Consider the following 22,815-nt stretch of genomic DNA (forward strand, 5'->3'; position numbering starts at 1 on the left):
CCTTCAGATTAAAAGTTATTAGATTTGAATGACTAAAAAGACATCATGTCACCTTCTGTTCAATGTTGGGAGATCGGAGAACTTGAGGGAAAAGTCTGAACGATAAAAACACCAAGTTCCCAGGAGCATAAAGTTGCTTTTCACATTCTCTGATGCACAAGCCCTACAAACGCAGCCGTCTTTTCACGACGCTGTGATCATCGATAATCAGGGTACTACAATACAAAGTCAGACACGTTCCCAGTAACCTGGATGTAGTTTAGACTACCCTCCCAAGTGGCTCCTTCGATAGCAACAGCAGTTTAATAATTAGGCTTTATGTCTCTTTGGACGAAATGACTCAACATGGACACTCCCTTAAAGTCTAACAAACAAATTTGGTCTAACCCAGTTATGTCAATATGAAACAAAGACTTTATCTAGGATCTGGTTTAGCAGTTTTGTTCTGAAGAGATAAGTCCACATCGTGATCAATGGGACCATAAAACTCCTGATGCAGCTTGTAACCCTTCCCCACGGGTTTTTTGAAATAAGATGAAGCTCGGCGACTTATTTAAAATAATATCATAGCATTACTTCAATTTATACTGTGATACATTCCGATTTCTTCCCAGTCTGATCTTCTTTTTGATCTACCCAATTAAAGCAGCCTCTCAACAATACGCCAAACCCTCCATTTCTCGTACTTTCTCCTCCTCCTTGGACATGAACAAAATCTGAAGAAACCACGTATTCCCCCTAGAGTTTGCTTTCTTCAATCTAACACTTCACAGCTCAACATTTCTCAAAACATCTACTGCTAAAAAGGGCCAAACTGTGACATCTTCACATGGATACCACAAACACTGCAGCTACAGTCGGTGAGACTAATTGTGAGGAAATTGTTGACTTGGGTACAGATACCAGAACCTAGGATTTGTGATGTCTATGAAATGCTCTTTTTGTCTCCTGTACGGGAACAACACTGCATTTTTCATTTGTATGCATTCAATGACTAAAAGTGTAGAAAATACAAAGCAGGATGCACTAAAACTTGTATGTAATGCCACCTTTTTTTTTTTCAAGGAAAAAAACTTTCCTTACTTTGTGGACACAGAGCAAACCGGTGTTTGTCTAAGCTCTTTGGAAGTTCAGAACGACACTTCGTAATTACAGTATAGTTCAGCTCAAAGACAAGAGTGAAGAAAAGAAACTTCCCTACAGTTCTTTGTATAAACTTCCTTCTTGCACCAGTTGCATTTCTATTGCTATTCGTTTGTCATAAACACCGTCACCTTGTAACCCTCTTTATCAAGCCATCTATGCACCACCTAAGAGTACACTACACTTCATCAGACAAGCTATAGGTTTACATTATACAAACATTCCAATTCTGCCTGCTCAGCGCAGGTTGTCAATAAATGCAAGCAATTGCAAAACAGCAATGTGTGTTTTTTTCCTTGAGAGAACACTGATACGAGCCTGCCAGTTCTGCAAAATAAACTCTTTGCAATCTCTGTAGCTAATCTGTCAACAAATTACTATTAAAGTCGTACCTCCTAAAAGTTCAAAAGCATTCTGGATTAGACAAAAGATGCCGAGCTATATCCTCGCGGGGCAGTACTTGAAGGTAGGGTATCAAAGTGGATCTTGCTATTGATGCGGGGAGGTTTGCAATTCTGCCACCGAGCAACGCAGCATTTGCTGTCTTGTGGCTGTACATCAGAATTCAACTTGATAATCATCCCCTTGGTTCAATTCGCATTCTTATTTCTCTAACAACGTGAAGAACACTTTAATGAACAGTCCCAAGGATAAAAATAAATCGTAATAAATAACATTTTATAAATTAAAAAAAAAAAGAACTGACTAGAACCGAGGTATCAAGCCTTCTATTTGAGCAGACATCAGAAACCACTGAGGCAACTAATGCTGTGATCATGTATGTTAAAAGGCAGCTCATCCCCATGAGCCTGTGTTTATCACTCCCCGGTAGCACGTCACCCCCTCATTACAGGCTTTCTGTCCTAGTTCCCTCGCTCAGCCTGCCTCGTGGCTTGTGGCTGACTCTGACACCCACTCGGCACCTCCCAGAGGTTTTCCACGGTGCCCAAGAGCCATCTGATGCTGCCTGGAGCCCTGTTCCCACGTTTTCAGCCTTGTCCCCTGGTCCTGGCACCTTGGAAGCAAGCTGCAGAGCCCTGCTGCCTGACCCCATGCCAAATGCCCGTTTCTGGTCCCTCTATAGGAAGCCTGATGGCCCCGGTAACCTTCATGACAACTCCAGGTTTTCCAAGCAGGTCCCCAAAACCCTGCCCACTCCACCAAATTCGGACGTGACCCATTCACTCCTGCAAGGTGCCAACCCTCAGGAGGTGCCAAAATACCACAGGAAAGTTCTTCCCTTTTACACTGGTTCTGGGAGTGATTTCTCCTACACCTATCTCCACGTTTATTCACCTCCACCACAGACACCCTGTCCCTGAGAAGCCCCTTGTATTGCTTTTGCTCTCTTTGAAAAGTGTCTTCATGATTACAAACAGGAACATCCATTTGAGCTGTGTCGTTACATCTAGAACTGGTCTCCACATTTGCTACTCCTAACTTAACGGTACATTTTAGTAGGTTACTAAAATCATTTAGCATCCCTCTGTCTTCTTGCATGGCAGACTCACCCTGAGATGACACGGAAGTAAAACCTGCATGAGTCCTCCCTGTGCTTAGAACAAGAGTTCTCACCATGGGCTACTCCTCCCAACACAGGAACATCTGCGGTGCTCCACGGTTTTCCATGCTAAAATATTTACATGTTTGTAAACCCATTAAAACTTAACCTTAAAAATGTGAAGCATTTGTTTTCCTTTCTCAAAGCAACAAAGCTATTAGTTCTCATAAATTCATAGATTTACCAAAAAATGCAAACCAAAACTCAGCACAGATGCTTTAGACGAGCCACCGCGAGGCCACGTTCCACTGCGCAGCCCCGCTCAGCCCCGCAATACATCGCTACCCTCAACAGCCGAGCTCAAACTACCCGCCGCCGATTTTTTTTTTCAGACAAAACAAGTGCCAGGTGGCAAAAAGAAAAGATTTGAATGAAATGCTCTTAAGAAATAGCTGTTTAATTCAGAACTCATTCATTTGTATTGAAGAAGCGTTCTGTGGAACGCATTCTGTTAAGTGACCTGAGAGCATATGTTGTATATGGAGAAACATCTAAACATTATGCTCCACGTTGTATGTGTATCTGTAAATGCTTGCATTAGCTGTCTGAAAACAACGGGTTTTTCTTCTTTTCAGAATTTAAAAATATTTTCCCAACACAAAGATTGATATTTTTATGCTGGCTCTGGTTACCCTTTTGTTGTTATCTTTTTTTTTCAATAAGTGTTTCAAACTTTGCAATCAACTTGCTCTTTAAAAGACAACTCCATGGAAAAGTTAGTCATCAAAACCAATTAAGAGCAGAATTCAGACGCAGAACATAAAGGTCCTTTAAGCACTTGGAGGAAAGGGAGCAAAGCAAACACGTTTGTTGTGCTGGCAGAGGAGAAATAAACTAGGGGCGAAACGCGGAGGCATGCAGAGCTCCCCGCAGGCAGCCCTGCCCCAGCCAAGCTGGGCACCAGGGGAGGGCTGAGGACCCTTTTGGGAAGGAAGCTGTGCCCCTCTTTAACCAAACGGGCGGCTGTTGAATGCCACAACACATTACATGCGAGATTACAACACGATGGAAGGCAGCAAGAGCCCTCTGGATGGCTACGGAGAAGCAGCTGGGAGCAGGAGGGACACAGCGGAGGGCTGCGCGCTGCTGCTGGGCCGTGCCCCACAGTGTGCCCGTGTGCTCCCTCAGCTCCTCTCTGCTCAGAGCGGGCAGGCAGCAGCCCTGGAAAATTCCACAGTGCTCCTATGGAAAAGGCAGTGTAATTAACTCGTTTTGATATGAAGCCTTTTTAAGGAGAGACCTTTGTGTTGAACATATTTTACTGTTCCAATCCTCTTCTACTGTCCTATATTAATCAAAGCTGTAACCCCTGTTGTCTTTGCACTACGAATCAGAATGTGCCCCTGGCGAAGAATGAGGGAAAAGTCAACAGGAATTAAGTTTCAGTGCAACTGTTTACTCAACTGTGGCCTGCAGTTATTGAAATTTTATCCGTGGTTTTGTGTGACTACTGCAGTAATGAATTCAGCATGGCTGTGATTTTCTCACTGATGGTATTCTCACTTCAAGTAAAAACCTGTAGGATGAAAATGACTGAAACAACCCAAATCTATGCGTTTAGTATCATCCATTTTTCTGAGTTGTTTAATTACGGCAGCTTTCTGTCTTAGGTTGGCAACCGGTGCCCCTTGCTCCTCCACAAGCCTGCACTTTGCTTTGTTTTTGAGCGTAGGTTTTTCTTTTCCACAACAACCTGCTAAAAAGATCACTGTACACTTAGGGGAGTCTTAACCAGCTGCCAATCGCTTATTTAAAAGGTTTGAAGAATGCTTATTGCATTAGAGAAGTGAGGGGTAGGCCTAAGTGTATTCACGACGGCTCAACTGCAGCCTTTGTTCCCAAACACGTTAATGATACATGCCCAGCACTCCAGTGTAAAATTTCCTGAGAGAGTTGCAAAATTTTATCAAAGCAAAGAAAAAAGACAAAACGTATTATACGGATAATTCACACTGGTGAACGTAGTCACTTCCCAGAAAATACACTAATTAAAATACAAAGGGAAAAGGCTAAGGCACAGTTTGGTTGCGATTCTTCTGAATTGAAGAGAGCACTGACGCGCGCTTTATTTATTTATTTACTCCAAAGTTTTGCCACAGCAGATACCTCCACAGCATTTCTCGCTAATAGAAAACATTCTGTTGATAGAGGTTGCTAGGTTATATTAAAAATTGTTGCAAAAACAAAACGTAGCATTAGTGTATTTTCCACCCAGTGACATATTTTGGAAACCAGTTATTTGTATACAGCGGTTCACCCAATCGCTGCCACCAGACTCAACACACTCGGGCCCTGATCTTTGGGTATTGCCAGGGAACGGTTTAAAAAGAGCTCCGGAAAAAAAGTCTAACGTTTCTCTTTACATTGCGATCGCAATCCTCCACAGACAAAAAATGCACAGAATGTTGTAGGCAGGTCCTGAAAGCATCCTCTGACTGGCAAACGTGAAGGGTTTGGGGGTGGGGGGGTTAAACGCTTCATGCTTTTTCTGTAAGTAGGAAAATTGTAATATGTCTTACAGTACCTGCTGTTGCTGAAGATGTGTTAAATCTGCAGCCCCAATTTCAACTGAAGGTGTCTCGCCGTTTGATCTCACTTCCCGTAGGCTGCACTCTAGTAAATGGTTGCCACCGCTCGCTCCATTCTGAATGGCTGAACCGTTACTTTTTGTCTCAGTCCCAGATTCTTGCATCATGACTCAAAAACCTGAAATAATTTAGGGGAGGGGAAAAAAAAAAGCAGCTGTTAAAACAGTTGCTGTATATAAGGAGACATGCCCTGTTTTAAATCCTGCCAAAACTGTAAACATTTGTCATTTCCCTTCATACGATTTATCTTTCATTAATGGTTCATGCTACTAGTTTATGTTTATTTATCTGTTGGTACAGCTATAATTTTAGTAAGTACGTTCTGTTCTAAATATAGTATTATTTGCTCAACATCTTTTTTCCCTTAGAGAAAAAAAAATATTTTCAAATGAACACACAGAATCCATAATTAAATTTCTCTAGTTACATCTGGATGCTTTCCTTTGAAACCGATGAGTCATCCTTTGCAACATGCGATGGACAACATCGAAAACTTCATATACAGTACGTAGGGACAGGTAGGGGAAGCAGAGCATTCAGCATTTCGGTTTCCATCCCCGCTGCGATACTGCTGAATCGGTTCCTTTTATTGCCATGAATCAATTTAGGCTGAACCTGGGATGTGCTGGACACCCTAAGTTTTCGCTTGGAGCAAACTGCTTCAGTGGCTCACAGAACTCGTCTTTTTGGCAAATTTATTGGATTTGGCCTGACTTTGGAGGCACTGTGGTATTACAGTGAACGGACTCCCGAGTTATCTGCAGCAAGCTGTGTACTGGGCTAAACATCATCGCGGCCGTCACAGCTCTGCACAGCCAGCCAGCGGGTTGCTCTGAACTCTTGGTGGACATCTGTCTGTGGATCTCTACAATGCTGTGCTCACCAGTTGTGGCAGCAGGTCGCAGACCCCACAACGAGGAGATGATTGCCCAATTGCTTCCCCAAGACCTCTTGGGATTTTTGTGAATGACCTGGCAGCACAAGACCCCCAGCAAAGCACATATGCCACTTTCCAGCTGCAGGCCACTACTTTTGAGATGTGTTGATGAGTTGGTTTATAGGTATTTCCACCTGCTATGCCCCGAGTTACAAGATTTACACGCAATTAATCGGATCTGCTTCTGCCAGCCCACCCCTCCCTCCGTTCCCTGCCCGGGGAGAGCCGCGCTGTGTGCTCAGAGCCCAGTGCCCGCTCAGCACCAGCTCCCCACCCACACGGGAGCCCAGCACCTCTGTGCAGGGCCGTGCACTTCGGAATTCAGCAGCTTCCCGTGCCAGGAAGAACCTGCTTCAGTTCCGTCACTACCCTGATTCAGAAGGAAGCACAAAAATCCTTTCCAGTGCTTAAGGGAAAACGTCAGTCAGAAAGGGAGAGGAACACAATGCCCTGCTAATGGAAAAGTACTGGGGAGAAGCCTTTCCCAGGGCTCCAGGGGAGCCCAGCGTGGCTGGAGGCAAGGCCTCGTCCTCCCAGCGCAGGCCCCGGCCGTAGGTGACCACCGTCACCACGACGCGCTCCAGCAGCACGTACAAAAACCAGGCCGCTTTTTCACTTGGTAGCTTCAGCCATTCATAACGATGATCCATACGGCTGATAATCAAAATGTCATAACTGAGAAGCAGCTGACTAATGAGGGCTTTGTCACCACCACGCTCCGGCGTCAGCGCTCCTCGCTGATTCACGGCCCGGGCGGGCGAGCCGCTCATTAGCGGGACCCCGCTCCAGTCATGAAGGGATCTATTCAGGCTGCCGGCCGCCCGAGCGCATGGATGGTGCTAGGACAGATTCAAATGTTCCGATTACATTTAAATAAATTTCAGCTGGTCTATGGAAACCTCTTTCAATCTGTTTTGTGAAATCTTGGAATTATGCAAGGAGACAAAAGGGCTTGGGGCTCATTACAAAGCTTCTGTCAGCCCCCTTGTAAGAGCTCCAGAGATCTAAACTAACCTACAGCTTTCCCAATGCCACGAGCAAATGCTTTGGGGTTTTAGCATGATCCTGCTCTCACACAGACTGAGCGCGGTGTGTTTTTCATTTTTGACACTATGAGGAAACCCTACAAGCACAGTGAGGTCTATGTAAGCACTCACTCCATGCACCCACCAGGCAAGGCTGGATTACACACTGGGCAGCGACGGCACCTCTTTTCACCAGAGATGACTCAAGAAATTGCTGAAACTCCTTCCCTTCCATCTAAATTTGAGGTCAAGCCTCAGCTGGAGCATTTCGTTAATGTAACTCAGCAGAAGGTCTGGGCAAGGAGACCATGCAAGACTGCGGCAGCAGGTGAAGCCCTGAGACTCATCTCTCGGACTGCTGTGATGCCCAGCGGCCAAGGGCAGGCGGCACGTCCCCGCGCAGAGCAGGCCCTGGGGCAGGCCACCCAGCTGAGGACGGGCACCCTAAAATGGCTGCGGGTGCCTCCAGCAGACACCACAGCGGCAAGAGATGGTAAAACCGACGCGCCCCAACAGTGAAAAGGACGTTTCATTGAGGAGGGTAAGAGAAAGCAGCAACCAAAGCTCGGAGAGGCCTTTGACAGCAGCAAGAAGAATGCGCACCACCGAGGAGCAGATCTATCACTGCCTGATCACGATTTGTTGGCTTGCCCTTCTGAGCAAAATATCTCCAGGACACAGAAACTAGTTCACAAACAAACTGGTCAAGAAATTATTTATTGCCTCGAGGTCTGCAAAATGCTCCTGGAAAGAAACAACAGTAGCTATTGCCACAATTTTTCCAACCTATAGGACAGAGAGAAGGATGGATTATTTACAGTATTTGGTACCAAAAGGTGACCGAGTTCCTGCGGACGTGTCCAGGCTCCCTTTTACATTCCCAAGCACCCCAAGCAGCTACCAGCGAAGCTGCGCAGGGTTGCCCTCGCGGTGTACCCAGCCGAACCAGTGCAACCAGCAGGGAAACGGAGCTAGAACTGGAGTGGAACATCAGGCGGTAGAAACAATACTGTGATGGTTTGGACCTTCAGGGCTTTACCCACTCAAAGATTATTTTAAAAGCAGAAGTGAACATCTCTGAGCAAATTTTGATTTAAGAACACCCATTCATGGGCAGTCAACTTCAATATAACTTCAGCAGGACACCAATACAAAACAAATCCACTTTGCTAAAATGCCTCCAATAGAAAACAGGATTTTCAAAGGAGAGAAGATAAAACTGTTTATTTCTTCACTGTAGTCAAATGTGAGTTGACATAAATAATCACAGTTTGGTTTGATCATTAAGCGTCATGTCATGAAAATCAGCCTGCGAGAGCTTTCTGCAAGAATGATTATTATTTGTCTTTTTGAGCACACCTAAATGAGCTGAGGTGATAGTAAACTGAGGATGGCTGAGATAATTGTCTCTCTTTGGCACAGAGGAGCAGGCCTTACAGAAGCCTATTAGTGAAGTCTGTCATTCAAAACTGTGAAAGAAAAAAGCAAAGCAAGGCTGACTTTACGCAACATGACTATGTTCTGTGGCAACTGAACTGAAGCTTTGTGTCTAGTACCACCAACATCGATTCTGGTCCTAATACAACCCTAGGTAAGCAGAACGGTACCGAAAAAGCTGTTGTGCATAATGATTTATTATAGGGATACCTAACTGGACAAAAGCTTCCGTGACATACCAGACACCACATTCCGACTCAAGAAATGTAACGGCAGAAGAGCACGTCCACCTTGCACGTTCTACCAAGCAGAATGACTCTCATATCAATTCTGCAAAGGAAAATGTATTTTAACGGCTTAAAATAGATGGGTTCTTATCACTGTAAGTATCTTTTCTTTTTTTTTTTTTTCATAAAAATTCTACACTATTTCATGTTGGGGTGGATACAGAACGACTCTTCAGATTATTAAAGGTGACACAAGATGCTTTTCCCCTAAGAAGGGGCCAAAGCTAAGCTGCAACATGAACAACAAACTTCCACAGCTGCCCTTGTAGAATTGCATCCTGAAATCCAGGAGCTTGTATTAAACAAACTGTTCTTATGTGACTTAATATCAGCTTCGTTTAAAAGTCTCACAACAGAGATCGATTTTTCAAGATTCTGGACTTAACCTGCACTAAACCTCTTCCAGTTTTGATGTACAGCCAACTACAAAGCCAAAACCATCTGGTTTGGCTCATCTCTTTGCTTAATCTGTTATGTTCAAGGTAAGGGGGTAACATTTCAATGGAGTGGAATCAGAACGATGCACACTGTCAATAGGAGGACAAGAGCTCATTGTCTTCCAGATGACTTGGAGACAGCTGATTTCTTAAGGGCATGGTCAAAATTGAAAAAACACAGGTCGGATGTGAACTTTGGCTGAATGAAAAGGATCTTTCTGAGGACTCTGGAGTCAGTGTTTTGAACTAAAAAGATACAACCTGAAGGAATCCTCATTTTGAAAACGTTCTGTGCCACTCCATTTTTTTAGAAGTCCTTAACATCACTAAGACCAGATGCTGCAGATACACGGCTCTTAGCTCCACCGGCCTATTGAGATGAGCAAGGTTAAGCATGGAGATTAGCAGGCAGGAGGTGGGCACTGAAGTGTGTGATTTCTGCAATTCTGCTGCTGGTACAGTTTCTAAAGACCAAGCAGCATTGTTTAATGTCAGCATGAGGGAGGATTTTCTCTCTGATGCTCCCATCAGAATAAGGACCCACTGCAAGCCTGAAGGACTACAGGACAGCTACCCAGATCCATTCGGGTGCCCTCACATACATGGAGGCATCCGGCAAGACATTTTTAAGACTCCTGAATAAGCACCAGTGCACTCTTTAAGAACCTCATCACCTTAAAAAAAAAACTATCCCTGGGGTCTCCTGGGCCTTAAAATCCTTCTTTAAATATGATTGCAGACCTGACCTGGGCTACATTCAGAAAGTCGCTAGCAAGGCTGATGATTTTATTTTGGCTACTAGGATCTGGAGGTTTTTACAAATACGTATATGCACATAAAGATCTTTCAACATTTCTGTCCCCTGGGAACAATGCTAGAGCAAAAACGTTGTCATAATACATCCCCTCTTTGTCACATCTGTGAAAGATTTTAAGCTAACAAAAAGTTCAGCCTTTATTCCAGGGCAGTTAATTAAGGTTGACCAAGTCAGGCAGAAGTAAATTAACTTGGCTGATCAATTATTTATATGAAGCAGAATAAATGCCCTTAAAGAACTTGGCCCAGCCATGAAAGCATGTGTAAATTAAACTAAACACAGATTTATAAAATATATTTCTACTTGTATGGATAGAAGAATAATGGTAAAATCAGCTCTAAGTAAGCGATCAAATGACAAGTCTGAGCCCTAAATTCTCTAGCAGGCACGCTATCCACACAGGCATCATTCATACGCAAATATTTTACCTATTTGTTGCAAGCAGCTCCCCAAAGCAAGCTCAGGACCAACTTTTGAGCACTTCTCTGCCTAACTCTGGAAAAGAGAACAACGTTTGGAAGCGCTTCACAGCAGTGCAATGCTGCGAAGGCAGGATTTTGCCTCCTGAAAACTAACATGCTCCGGAGTGCAAACACCAAGACAATACAAAAGCACGAGCAGAGCTGCTTCTTACCAACAGCGCAGGTACAAAAGCAACCAAAAGCAGCGGGGCGCTCCCAGCGCTGCCCGTCACCAGCACCGAAGACCACGAGAGCTTTCCCAGGACACCGGCTGCTGAACTCACAGCTGGACCCTTTTAGTCCCGGTACCTCTGGAGCAAGTGCCTGGCCAGGGAAAGCGCCTCAGGCTCCTCATCCTGCCACCAGTCCCGTGTGTTTCCAGGAACACGCTCCGACGGTCTCCAGCCGACGCCGAAGCCCCCATTTAGCCCAGCTGACAGCCTGTCCCGAGGCCGGCCAGCAGCACCGTCCCGCCAGCCATGAGTTCAGTGAAACAAAAAGGATTCACTAGTGGAAATTAAAAGCCTTGTGTAAGGTAAGGCTTTGATCTACCGTGGGGGAAGGCGTACAGATGTTCAGCTGCTCATTTACTAAATTACACCATGTCACAATTAACTGTGAATCAGCCAGCTTCACATGAGCAGCTCGAGGGCTGCCACCACGCTAAATACAGAAATAATGCCGGGGAGGGGAGCCCAAACTAGCCAGGTGGACCAGATGACTTCTCTCTGCCTGTGTCTGCGGTTAGCACGACTATTAGAAAGAGCCATCCCAACATATGGCACGGTTTAAGTAAATCAGATCACCCTGAGCTCACCAGCCTTTCTCAACTTACAAACCCCCCAGCTCTCGTCGTTGCAGATGGGTGCATACCCATCATGCCTTTAGAGTTTTCAGTAGCCGTCATTTATCCCGCTGACAGGGTGTATTTTAGGTATAATTATGTACTAACTAACTATAGATCAACTGTCAGTACATTAGGGTACTTTTGGGATAAAACTTCATGCTTACCCCTTTGAAGGCCACTCGCCTACACACTACTGGTGGTTGCTGAATTGTGCAGGAGTACGAGAAGGGAGAACTGGTTGCAAAGAGCAATTAAAGATGATCTTTAAGAACCAACCAAAATAGTATGGCACAGAACGAGTCAGACTGCTGTCCTGAAAAGCGATGCTGAGTCACGTCTGACAGCCGCGTTTCTTAGAGGAGAGGCAAACCTGGAGCAAGGGAAGGGAGGAACACGTACGGGAAGTGCGGGAAGAGGAAACAAAGAGACGGCGACAGATACGAGGTGAAATCCTTTGATATTTCCTCAGCTTAAAGAGGTAATTCAGTGCATAAAGACGGATCCTTGAAATTTCAAAGGATGAAACTCACACAACAAAGACTGTCAAGAGTGCTATTTTCTAGGATTAGAACACAAACGTACTGGGATTTGCTATATGATCTTACATGGCTGAGCACGACTGTATACCTGCTGTTATGCAAGCACCATCTTCCAATACAGAATTTTCATAATTATAACAGAAAGGCGTAAATTTCCTAATGCATGGCAGTTCAAAAAGTAATCAAGAGAATGAGCCTGAGGGCTATTTTAATGTATGCAAAGCTAGTGACCCACAGTAAATGGGAGGTAGGCTTCAATGAATGCAAAGTAATGCACACATACTAAAGACCTGGTCTGATGAGGGACGGCTAAAATTAACACCCAATTAATTTCCGAATTGACAAACAAATGAAACCCATAAATCTAGTTTCTCATTAATTTTCTTGTGGTATAATTTAAAGCAGTAATATGAGGGCAAAAACTGAGCATTATCCATCATAAATATCAAAAAAGATAGCACTGTAACACCATAAATTATGCATATTACCTGTTGTTAAAAATGATTAATGTATTATCAACTTTATCGTGCACTGTATATGTCTAGACGTATCTGAAACCTGAAATTTCATTTAGTGCTTAGGAAATAAAGGGTCCGGAAGAAGCGGGATTATCCGCAGCACGGCCTCGGGTTCGCCTCCTGACCCAGGCACAGCCCTCGCGCTCTCATCTGGGGCTGCGAGGGTCGGCGCTGGACTCGTCCCAGGCCGTGGGTGAGCTCAGCCCACGGCAGAGGCGATGTGCCGAGCCGCCCCGGGGAAGGGAAGCAAATCACGCTGCTCCTGGAGCATCCCCACGAGCCGACCCACGGCGTGGCCCTGGCACCTGGCTGCTGGGGGCCGCTCCCTGTCCCCACACAGGGCAAGCGCCGCTTGGTGATGCTGAGCCACGGGGAGGGCAGAGAGGGAAGAAATGAACAAGGAGGGGGAAACACGAAGACTTATGGAACTAAATCCAGTGAGTGAACAGCTGGGGCTTTCTAGAAGTGCTTCAGCACATCACCTTGGCCAACGGGAGAAGGACACAGTTTGCCTGACCTCCTGCCTGCGGTCTCACCAGTGAGAAGCTGAATTTCCACCTACCTCAACCCATAGCAGGACTTATGTTCGCTTTCCACCAGTCTCCTGCAAGCCTCCTTTCCACCAGCCTCCTTGCAGTCTCCCGAAGAGCAGCTCTACCTACTGCTGCCTATCTGCAGGCTGCCACAACTTTTTTATATCCACTACCTCGTTCACCATTTGCGTGTGGCTCACACAAGCCGGGTTACTTCAGGGCCACAGGAACCTGAAATCACTTAGAGGCAGCTCAGCAAAAGGCTGACTGATGCTCTGCAGGAGCTGAAATTTAAGACAGCCGTGGTTAGGAGAAGGGAAGGACAGGCAGGAGCCTAATCCCAGTTGTGCCACGCTGGTTTATTGTGAAATCATGGCCAAACAACTTCTTAGAGAAGCTCTCACTGCTGGTATCCCTAAGATTATCAGTGCTGCTGAGGGTGTTGCTGACCACAAACAGGAAGAACAGAGAACAAGAAAATCCAAGGAAAATTAATCGAAATGGACATTAAATGGACATTACATGCCAGTTCTTTTCAGAGAGCTAGAGCTGGTCCCCATGAAAAACTCATGCATCAAATCACACCAAAACCACAAGACAAAAGGTCTCGCTTCTTTGCTTCAGGTAAGTGATCTGTAACGTGCCATAAAACACCATCTTACCTGCCAAATACAGCCCATGACGACTGCCAAGCTCTCATTCCTCACTCACATAACCCAACATTTGTTGAAGACCCGAGTGTTAGGCAGAGGAGACGGACAACTCTGCTTTCCCTGCCTGAGCATCTTGCATTCTCCCTTCTTTTAACACATCCACAGGGAAGTTAATCCCGGTCTCACCTTGGATAAACAAATCCCCTTTGTGAAGCTAGCTCTACATCACTCTACATCTCTCAGCTTGACAGCCCCTGAAATCCACAAAGCTCACGCCATGGCTGCATCAAGGCCCTCGAGCTGGGCCATTTCCAGGCGAGTGGCGAAGAGGATGCAGCATTTACATACCGTCACCGGCGGAGTGAGGTTCCTTCCTCTCTCCCAGGGAGAGCTGTCTTTCAGCCACGAGCTTGACCGAAACCGCCCTCACCATTGCTGGGACATCATTTGTTTGGAAGGAAAGGAATGGTGAGCAGCAAACCACCCAACCCACCCCGGAACCATGCCTCATTGTGCCACGCTGCTCTGCGATGGCCGCCGTGAGGCTGGGACGCCAGCAGCGTGGGCGTTGGAGGAAAGCCCCTCGCCGGAGAGGGGCACGGCACCGCTGCACGTCCCTCGGGAGGCACCCACCTGCGGGGCTCCCCGGGCTTGGTGGCGGAGAGGAACAGAAACGCAGCCGCTCTCACGGCCCTGGGCCCCTCTGTTTGTGTGCACGCCGCTCGGTGCCCGCAACGTACACTCGCAGTCCCTCTCCCAGAGAAGAAGGCGAGCAGAATATCCAACCTACTGAACGGCCGGAGCTGCATCTAATAAACGCGTTTGTGTGGCAGCAGGGGCTGCGGGACAGCACCAGCACTGCTTCACCACGATGACACCAAACCTTGCAAGACTGAGTGCTGGCTGCACATCAGTGATGAGCCCACCCCCCCGGCCTATCTCCAACAAAGCGTTTCTAAACTGTCTACTGGCCTCCAGAAGGCAGAAACCACCCCGAAGCCAGGTGCAAGTCCTCAGCGCTTCTGCACGACGCAGTTCTCACTTCACTATTCTCCCCCAGCCACAGGCAGCCACCGTAATGCCCGCTGGCAGAGCCACGGCTTCAGGCGCCCACCTCCCCTCCAGCCCCGCTGCTCTGGCCTGGGGTGAGGCAGGGAAAGCAGGACGCCACCTTTCTGTCCGTATTCCGTTGCTCGCTTTTCCAGAGGATGAAAAGGCCAATTATTTAATTTCATCCTCCAAAAGCTTTTTATAGTTGTATATTCAAGATATTTTAATTGATAATTCCCATGTAAAGGCGCAGGCACCACCTTTATACAAAAAGAGTTAACATTTCCTTCTCAAGGTCACTCCAGGAGGGTTCACTCCCTTTGTGTGAGGCGCCCGAACAATTTTCTGTTAGTGCTAACAGGTCCTGCCTGCCATTCGAAATCCAAGCCGCATTCAGAAACAATAACAAACAATAATTTTGAGAAACAAAGACGGTGTGAGGGAGTTTTCTTGCTCATTTGCAAAACAACCCAAAAGCAACAACTACCAGGAGGGTGCTCTCTAATTAGGACTCTCAGAAACCGGAGAGCAAATAGCCAGCATACAGAAATTAGCAGATGCAAACGCTGCTTTCCAGTTACAAAAAGAATAAAGCAGCTCTGTAACCTCATGTGCAGGAGAAGGAATGGCAGAGAGCACGTTTAAATTGGGTACTTTCTCTCTGTTCAAATGGCTCTGCTCTTACACCGGAGATTTTGCCCACTTCTCAGAAATAAAAGCGAAAGCTTCGCCTTTTCAGACTTCATCGATTACAATCAGACACGAGCAAGGAGGGAAACCAAAACACCCCCGGACCCAAGGCTGCACAGAACTCAGAGGCCGTTCTTTTGGGGCGATTACCTGGTTCACAGCCCTATACCTTTGTCCTAGACCTTCTAACTCCTTGTGTGCTCCATACAGGATTTTCTAGCCATCAGGCGTCTATCGCTGTGCTAGTCGTCTTGCAGGAGTGCTCTCTCCCTTCTGAAAAAAGCAAACAACTGGATAGATATCATTACACTAAGGAAATCTCTTGGAAAAACCAAACAACTTGCTAATCTTTCTAGCCCCTTCACCCAAGTTAAAGATAAGCAAAGCAAACCAAAGTGAGTTTCAGCCACATTCCAGGGACAAGCTCCCCTTTTTCTCCTTTATCAAAATCCCAGCATTTAAAGGTTTTTTTCCAGACCTTGCAGGATAAACTGCTGCTCACACCCGCAAACAAAGCAATATTTGTTTAATAACTGATTGCTGCCATGGGTACAGTAAACAAGGGGCCCAGCATTTGTGTTTATGAACAAACACATCATCTTGCAAGAGCAATTTAACATTAACCAGGTGGAATAATCAACAGATTTCATAGGTGACACTCGGGGCAGGACTAATGTAAACAGAGCAGGGAGGAGAAAGGGGCCACTCTTAGGGAATCAAGGTTGAGGCAAATGCATTACAGAGTAAACAGCTGGGAAGAACTCAAGACAAACAAATAGTCATTCTTCTGACATTTCGAGCAGCAGAAAGGTTGTACGTTACATAGATCAGCTGCTGACCACCATGAAATCCAACCAGTTGGGGACCAGGCCTTCTTGTTTACACAGTGCCATGTTTGCTTATAAACAACAATTTGCTGTTACCAACCTCGCATTACTCATTGCATAAACGAGCAGATCAAGTGAGATCCTGTTAACTCTTCTGTGGATTGAGGGTTTTTCCCCCCTCAAACAACAACAAACAAAAAGCCTTTGCAGTCTTTCTTTGCAACCTCGAGACAACAGGCAACAGAGGAAAACACACGGCCGTGCATCTGCTAGATAAAGGGTAAAGAAAGGAGCTGAAATCACTTGAAGGTGGTTCACAGAACAAGATTTACCGGCCAAACCACTGATGTGGAAGATCTATTTACATTAAGAAAAACAAAATCAGCAACTGCAGAAGGTGGGATGCAAAACGTTCGTTTCTCCCCTAAAACAAACAAGCAGAACGCTGCCTCTCTGCACAGCTTCATCCCTCCCAGCATGGCCGGATGGTTTCACGCACACACGCCCATGCCCAAGGCACGGTTCCTCCTTCTCCATCCTGTCCTCAGCCCTCTTCCTTCTGCCTCCCATCTCCATCCTGTGATCTCCAGAGACCTCTCCTGCTCCTCTTCAGTAACCCGGGCGGTGCCAGAAGCCCCTCCAAAGCCCCTCTGCCTCCTCTGAAGTCTTCTTCCCACAGCAGAAAGCTCCGGCCCTCGCCTGTCCCCCGATGTCCATCTCTCCATACCCCCCCCGTGACATCCCTCCTGGTGGCGCCCACCGCCTGAAGCCCCCAGGGTCTCCCACCTCTCCCTTGCTGCCTCGCACCCCCACGCCACTCGGAAGATGCCCATCGCAACCCTCCTCCAGGGAGGTTTCTGGAACTGCTCTATCTTGAACGTGGATTTCGGGAAAGATCTGAAGCAGAGGGAGAGAAGATGGATGGTCCTAGCGGCAGGGGTTAAGCCAGGGCTCTGGGTTACATTCCTGCCCTGACACAATCCCTGCTGTGACCTCCAGAAGCCTCTTCATCCCTCCCATACGTAAAACAAGCCCTTTAAGACATCGCACTGGTAGGATGGGGGCAGAGGATGCAGTTGTGGTCATGCCACAGGTCCTTTTTTCCCCCAGATGCCCCAAACCCCGCCCGGTGTCCCCAGCGCCTCCTGAGGAGCGCCAGCGCTGCCAGCGAGCCGCGAGGGAATTCACCCCAGTTCTCAGTCGAGGAAGCAGCCAAGGTCACAGCTGGCCCGGGCACTCATCTCCTCTCCCTCATCATTTCATGTGCAAACAGCACAGTGGCTAGGAGCCTCCTCCCTCATCATTTTTTCACAAGTTTTAGAATATTTGGTACTTTTCTTCTCAGCACAATCCTGGGCATCTGCGGCTGGCCGAGACACTCAGCTTCCTTTTTTTTCAGAAAACATTTAGCCTTTTGTTGTTAAAAAAAAAAAAAAAAAAAAAGCTCGCTCAAAAGCATGAAATGAGTGCAACCCACTAATAAGGCAGGTATTTAAATGAAACCCGAAAGCAGCATTGTTGAGGCAACCTCCTATTTTTTCGTACATCAGGCTGACAGCATAATAGCGGGCAGGATGAAAGGTGGGACTCGAGCACGGAGTTGGCGGCCGCGCACCAGGAAAACAGAAGTGCTGCCCCATTTCCTGTGCTTCGGCAGAATATTTCTGATGTCTGGGGCTGCCGGGGACTTAGCTCTGAATTAATGATTACACACAATGCCGTCCTTTCTCCCCGCCCTGCAGGACGGCGAGGGCCAGCCTCACCGAACGGCTGTGGGCAGGCAGGCACGGGTCACGGGGGATTTAGATGTTTCACAGCGGCTTCAGAAATTTCGACACCGCAACCTGAAGGCTTCTGAAAACATCAAGCCTCGCATGAAAGTCACGCTATTTCCCTGCGCGAGACTGCTGCTCTCACCTCGGCCGCGCTGCCTGCTCCACGCTCCTTTTCCAGCACGTAAAATCACAGTTTGTTCAGTACAAAGTAACTACGGGATGATAAAAACTATCAGCATATCATTCAAATGCTTTATTGGTCAAATAGATGGATGCTTTTATTAGCCCAACCTTTTTTGTAATGGAGTGCCACTGATGACCCAGTGTTAGCCTCATTCCCTGCTATTAATCACACTTCTAAGAGCTCATTTTGCTTTAAAATCTTAAGGAATTGCTATAATTTAAAGACATGGTGTCTACATAATGGGAAATGCTTCACAGATTGTATCATTTCACATAACGCGGGATTTTTATGGCAATGCTGACCACGCTACCAAGGTATTACAAAACCGGAATAAAATCTATTTTATGAAGAAAAGCTAAACGTAAACTTACTTTTCTAGTTGTGGTTTGCCACATCCATAATGTTTTAATCACAGCCTTTTGGGAGGTGCAGCGTTCAACTGCATGTGGCTTACATAGATTAACACTGGAAAAACACTCTCTGAATAAATCTAAACAGAACAAAACAAAATTAAATGAAAATTAAATAAAAGAAAAGGACGGACCACGAGAGAAAGACTTGCTCAGGCTGTCCTCAAACAACTCAACACAAGGGATTTGTTCATTCAGCGCCTGTATTCTCTCTTTCTTTTCTACGCAGGGAAAAAACAGGTGATGTTTACTGTGAAAAACTTTTATGACAAAGTGGAAGCATCTGAGGAATTCACCTAGACTGCGAATTAAACTAATATAATGATGGTCTTAACCCGTATTATTAAAATGTACTTCGCACAGTGTTTTGACAATGTTGACTGCTGCAGGAGGGAAAACACATTTAAGACAATTTCAGCCAAATGCAAAAGCAGAAGCCTTCCATTTTCCAAATGTAAAGTAAAAAGCATCTTTAACCATCTTCTGACGGAAGAAAATGCAGGGCAATTATGTTGCATGGCGAACGCAGAGGAGCGTTCTGTGCTCAGTTCTCTAACAAGGTATGAGTACCTCCTGGCCCCAGGAACACGACGTGTAAATCACATCATATTCAGAGCGTCTGCATTAATTATAATGGGAGCTGGAGAGAAACGGTAACTTTCCAGGTTGTTGCTAAGGATTAGCCCTTGTTTACAATCCTGTATTTATAGAACAAGAAAAATTTGTCAAATGAAGGGCAAAGAGGAATGCAGGAACACAAATTTAGCTTTGATTTCAAAACAAATCAGATCTTGCAAGCATTCCCTGAAAAGAAAACCACAGTTTTTAATGTGAAGATGCAAATGAGCCTCAGAATATAAAAATGTTTTATAATTCTGTGCATTCAACACTACTAGATGTTATTTAAAGAATTTATGTTCACATTTCTCATACTCACGGAGCAAGTCCAAGATGCTGCAAACAGCATCTATTTAAAACGGCTCGCGTTTCTATGGGGCACGGGGTAGCTGAGGAGCCTGCAGCAGAAGGCAGCGGTCGCGGGGGGTCGGGACTGCTCCTGAGGGGTTCAAGACAGCGTGCCAGGAGGGACGTGCCCTCAGCGGGCTTCAGGCTGGCTGCATGGAGCCGTGCAGCTCCGTGCAGAGGGCAGCTCGTGGATCTCAAACCCTGTGGAGCAGACGAGCTGGCTTCCCCAAACGCCGCACGTCGGGCGGAGGGAATGGGATGCAAACAAGCCACCTTTTAAGGAGTGCACTCGGGAGCCCCGGTACAGATGACAGAAAGGTCCGCAATGTCCACCGTGCAAAACGTGCTGTTTCTGGAGGGTGCTGCAAGGAGAAGTGGCCCAAAGGCCCCCGGAAGGGTCCCGGCGAGCAGTGCTGAAGCACTGCGGGGACTTGCAGGTCTCAGGCACCTTGGCAAAACTGGCTGGGGAAGTTTACGCCGCTCTGCCACCAGGCTGAGGCTAAAGAAAACACTTCGGCCTCCAGCACTTTCGTTTCTTTTTGCAAACAAGGGCACACCCACTACAATTAAGTTGCAAAACTCTTTTCATGAGGGCTCCTTTTTTTCACACACTTGAAGCCTTCTGAGACCTGCAGTTCCTCCCATGCACCCATCAGTGTGTGTTGGGGGGGGGGGGGGGAAACTAAGCAAAAGCTCTTTAGCGGTTTCAGTTGACAGAGAAGCAAATGGAAAAATGCTTTTTTTCATTAAAAAAAATGTAACCACCAGCATCTGAGCAGGGTGACTTGCGAGAACTCTGAGCACCCACAGCTGAGAGCATCTAACCCCTCTCGAGAATCAGGCCCACAACGCAGTACGAAAAATGCTCTTAGCCAAGGGTTTGGGGCTGTCAGGTTACAGCCAGGACATGAGGCAGAAGGGAAAGGCTCAGCCAGAACAGAACAAGTGGCACAGAATGACTTCTCCTGCCCAGTGTTACCTCATTGCTTCTTTCCCTGGAACAGCTCCGGCCTGGGGCCAGAGCGAGGATCCCATCCCACCAGATTTCTGCGCAGGAGACATGTACATCGCGCACGCGTTTCCCAACAGCCACATGCTCGACGGTGACACACACGGATCCCGAGCACCCAAAAATACAGTTGGTCCTCATCACACTGGCCCAACAGAGAGAAAAAAGCGTGAATTTTTTTCCACCTCAAAATTTCATCCTGTGCCTGAGAAAACTCCCTAAAAAAGCTCTGTCGAAACTGATTTTGTTTCTACTCACCAAAAAAAGCACATATGCCTACTTTTGAGTCAGGATGCAGGAAGCCAAGCTCTTCATCCCTCTTCTGCCTCCACCCGGGGCTGAAGAGCATTGCCCCGGCTCTGAGCCGCTCTCAGAGAGGGCTGGGGCGAGGAGAGGCGGCAGAGAGGCAACCAGGGACCGGTCACCAAATGCGCCTCTGCAGCTTGCTGCAGCCACGAGCACGTCTGTAGGTGCCCATACCTTGCCCTCGCACGATGCCAGCACGACAGGGGCCTCCCAGCAGACAGCACGTGGCCTCCTGGCCACCCAGAACCTCGCCGCAGGGCCCTCAGCCACGAGAATCCCAGCGGAGGTTGCTCCAGGCTCGTGGCACGGCCCTCCCGGGCTGTGTCCCCAGCAGCAGGGAGCGGAGCCCTTCCCAGCCACGTCCTTCCCGTCCGGTGGGAGCCACGGGGCCGCGCTGGCGCTCAGCACCCGCTCCCGGCACAGCCTGCGGACGTCGCCATCCACACGCAGGTGCACGGCCCCGCAGATGTGCTGGCTCCCGAGCTCCTGTGGCTTCCTGCTCCGAGGGCTCGTGAAAGAGAAGGACACGCTGTGTTTACACGCTGCTCAAGGCAGGAGGATTCGATGTCAGGATGTGCAGCATGAGGGTAATTCGCACCCCAAACTCGATTGTGCGATGCTGCAGCCACAGACTGTGTGATCTCCTCCTTGGGATTAAAGCTGTTTGCACAAGTCAGAGCAGAACAAGAAGAGGAACAAAACATACAGTGTATTTTGTTCTATGCTGCAGCCACATATTTCAACTGCCTCAGACGAATTCTTAGAGTAAACACAGCTTTAAAAGAAAATAGCTAGAATAAAGAGCTTCTGGAAAGTTCCTCCTGATTATGCATGCAAGAATTCTGCTACTGCTTCCTCCCATCATCTGAGAAATAAACCAAACACCCAACTTGTCCAACTATCTGCAGAAGTGCTATTTTTCTGAGACACGTTACAACCCTATCTGAGGTCTGCGAGTTGTAATGAATGCATCTTGTTTTGTAAAATACACAGAGGAGCTCAATTAAACGAACAACTGTAAAGGAAATAGAGCTGATAAAGGAATTAATGCTCTCGGCGCCAGATCATAACACAACATCTAGGATAACAAAACCATGTCAAACATGCAACCGCTGAAGACTTGGAAAAAAAATAAATAAGAAGTTGCATCCTAAAATATTTTAAGCGTGTCAAATGAAGACGTGCAGGACTTAGAGAAGTGAGAGGGAGCAGGGGCAGCAGCAGGGGATCTCAGGGCTGCTGCGCCAGGACCCACTGACCGCACGGACACACGGCCGCACCCCAGCATCCCACCTCCGTGCCCCGACCTCCCAGCAGCCGTGCGGACCAGCGGCGGCGCGAGCGCCCGCGCGACGCCTGCAGGGTTTCCTACCCACCGCCGAGTCCAGCCAGAGCAGAGCTGCTGCTGCCGAACAGCCCCGGGCACCCCGTGTTACGGAGGAGACCACGGGAGATGGATTCGAGCCCCGCCGATGCTAGGAAGAAGCCTTTAAGATTTACAAGCGATCACCTGCTCGCCCAAGCGGTGTTTTCCCCGCGCTCCCTTTTCATTGCGCAACCTGTTTTCCGAAGGCAAAGCAAACCCCGTCCCCCATGCGGCCCCGCCAAGGTAGGGTTCTGAAATTATTTCACTCGTCGCAGTTTGCATCCCCGTCTCCTTTTTTTCCCTGCCATTTGCCTGTGCCTCTCTCTCTCCGGCTGCCCACACGCTGGAAGCGAGCCGCCGGCCCCGGTGCCTGCTCAGGCTGTCTGCACACACGACACCAGTGGGAGTGCAGATTAGAGCTCAGCCGGAAGGGAGAAATTTAGGGTTCT

At 47.4% G+C, this 22,815-nt stretch overlaps 1 protein-coding gene across 10 annotated transcripts in view; it reads right to left on the reverse strand.

Moving 5' to 3' along the window:
- The window catches only part of FOXP1 (forkhead box P1), a 365,602-nt gene that overhangs the window by 154,933 nt on the left and 187,854 nt on the right, over positions 1-22,815 (reverse strand). For 7 of the 10 annotated variants that reach the window (XM_035338132.1, XM_035338123.1, XM_035338131.1 and 4 more), the window contains one exon: positions 5,229-5,410. In XM_035338132.1, the coding sequence (XP_035194023.1) occupies positions 5,229-5,399 (171 nt within the window). In that variant the 5' untranslated portion in view covers positions 5,400-5,410. Of the gene's footprint in view, positions 1-5,228; positions 5,411-19,656; positions 20,149-22,372; positions 22,486-22,815 lie in introns of those variants that run through there. The other 3 variants (XM_035338129.1, XM_035338128.1, XM_035338130.1) reach the window with 3 other exon arrangements.

Source organism: Oxyura jamaicensis, chromosome 12 (genome assembly GCF_011077185.1).
Source record: "Oxyura jamaicensis isolate SHBP4307 breed ruddy duck chromosome 12, BPBGC_Ojam_1.0, whole genome shotgun sequence".
In the NCBI taxonomy this organism is placed as follows: Eukaryota; Metazoa; Chordata; class Aves; order Anseriformes; family Anatidae; genus Oxyura; species Oxyura jamaicensis.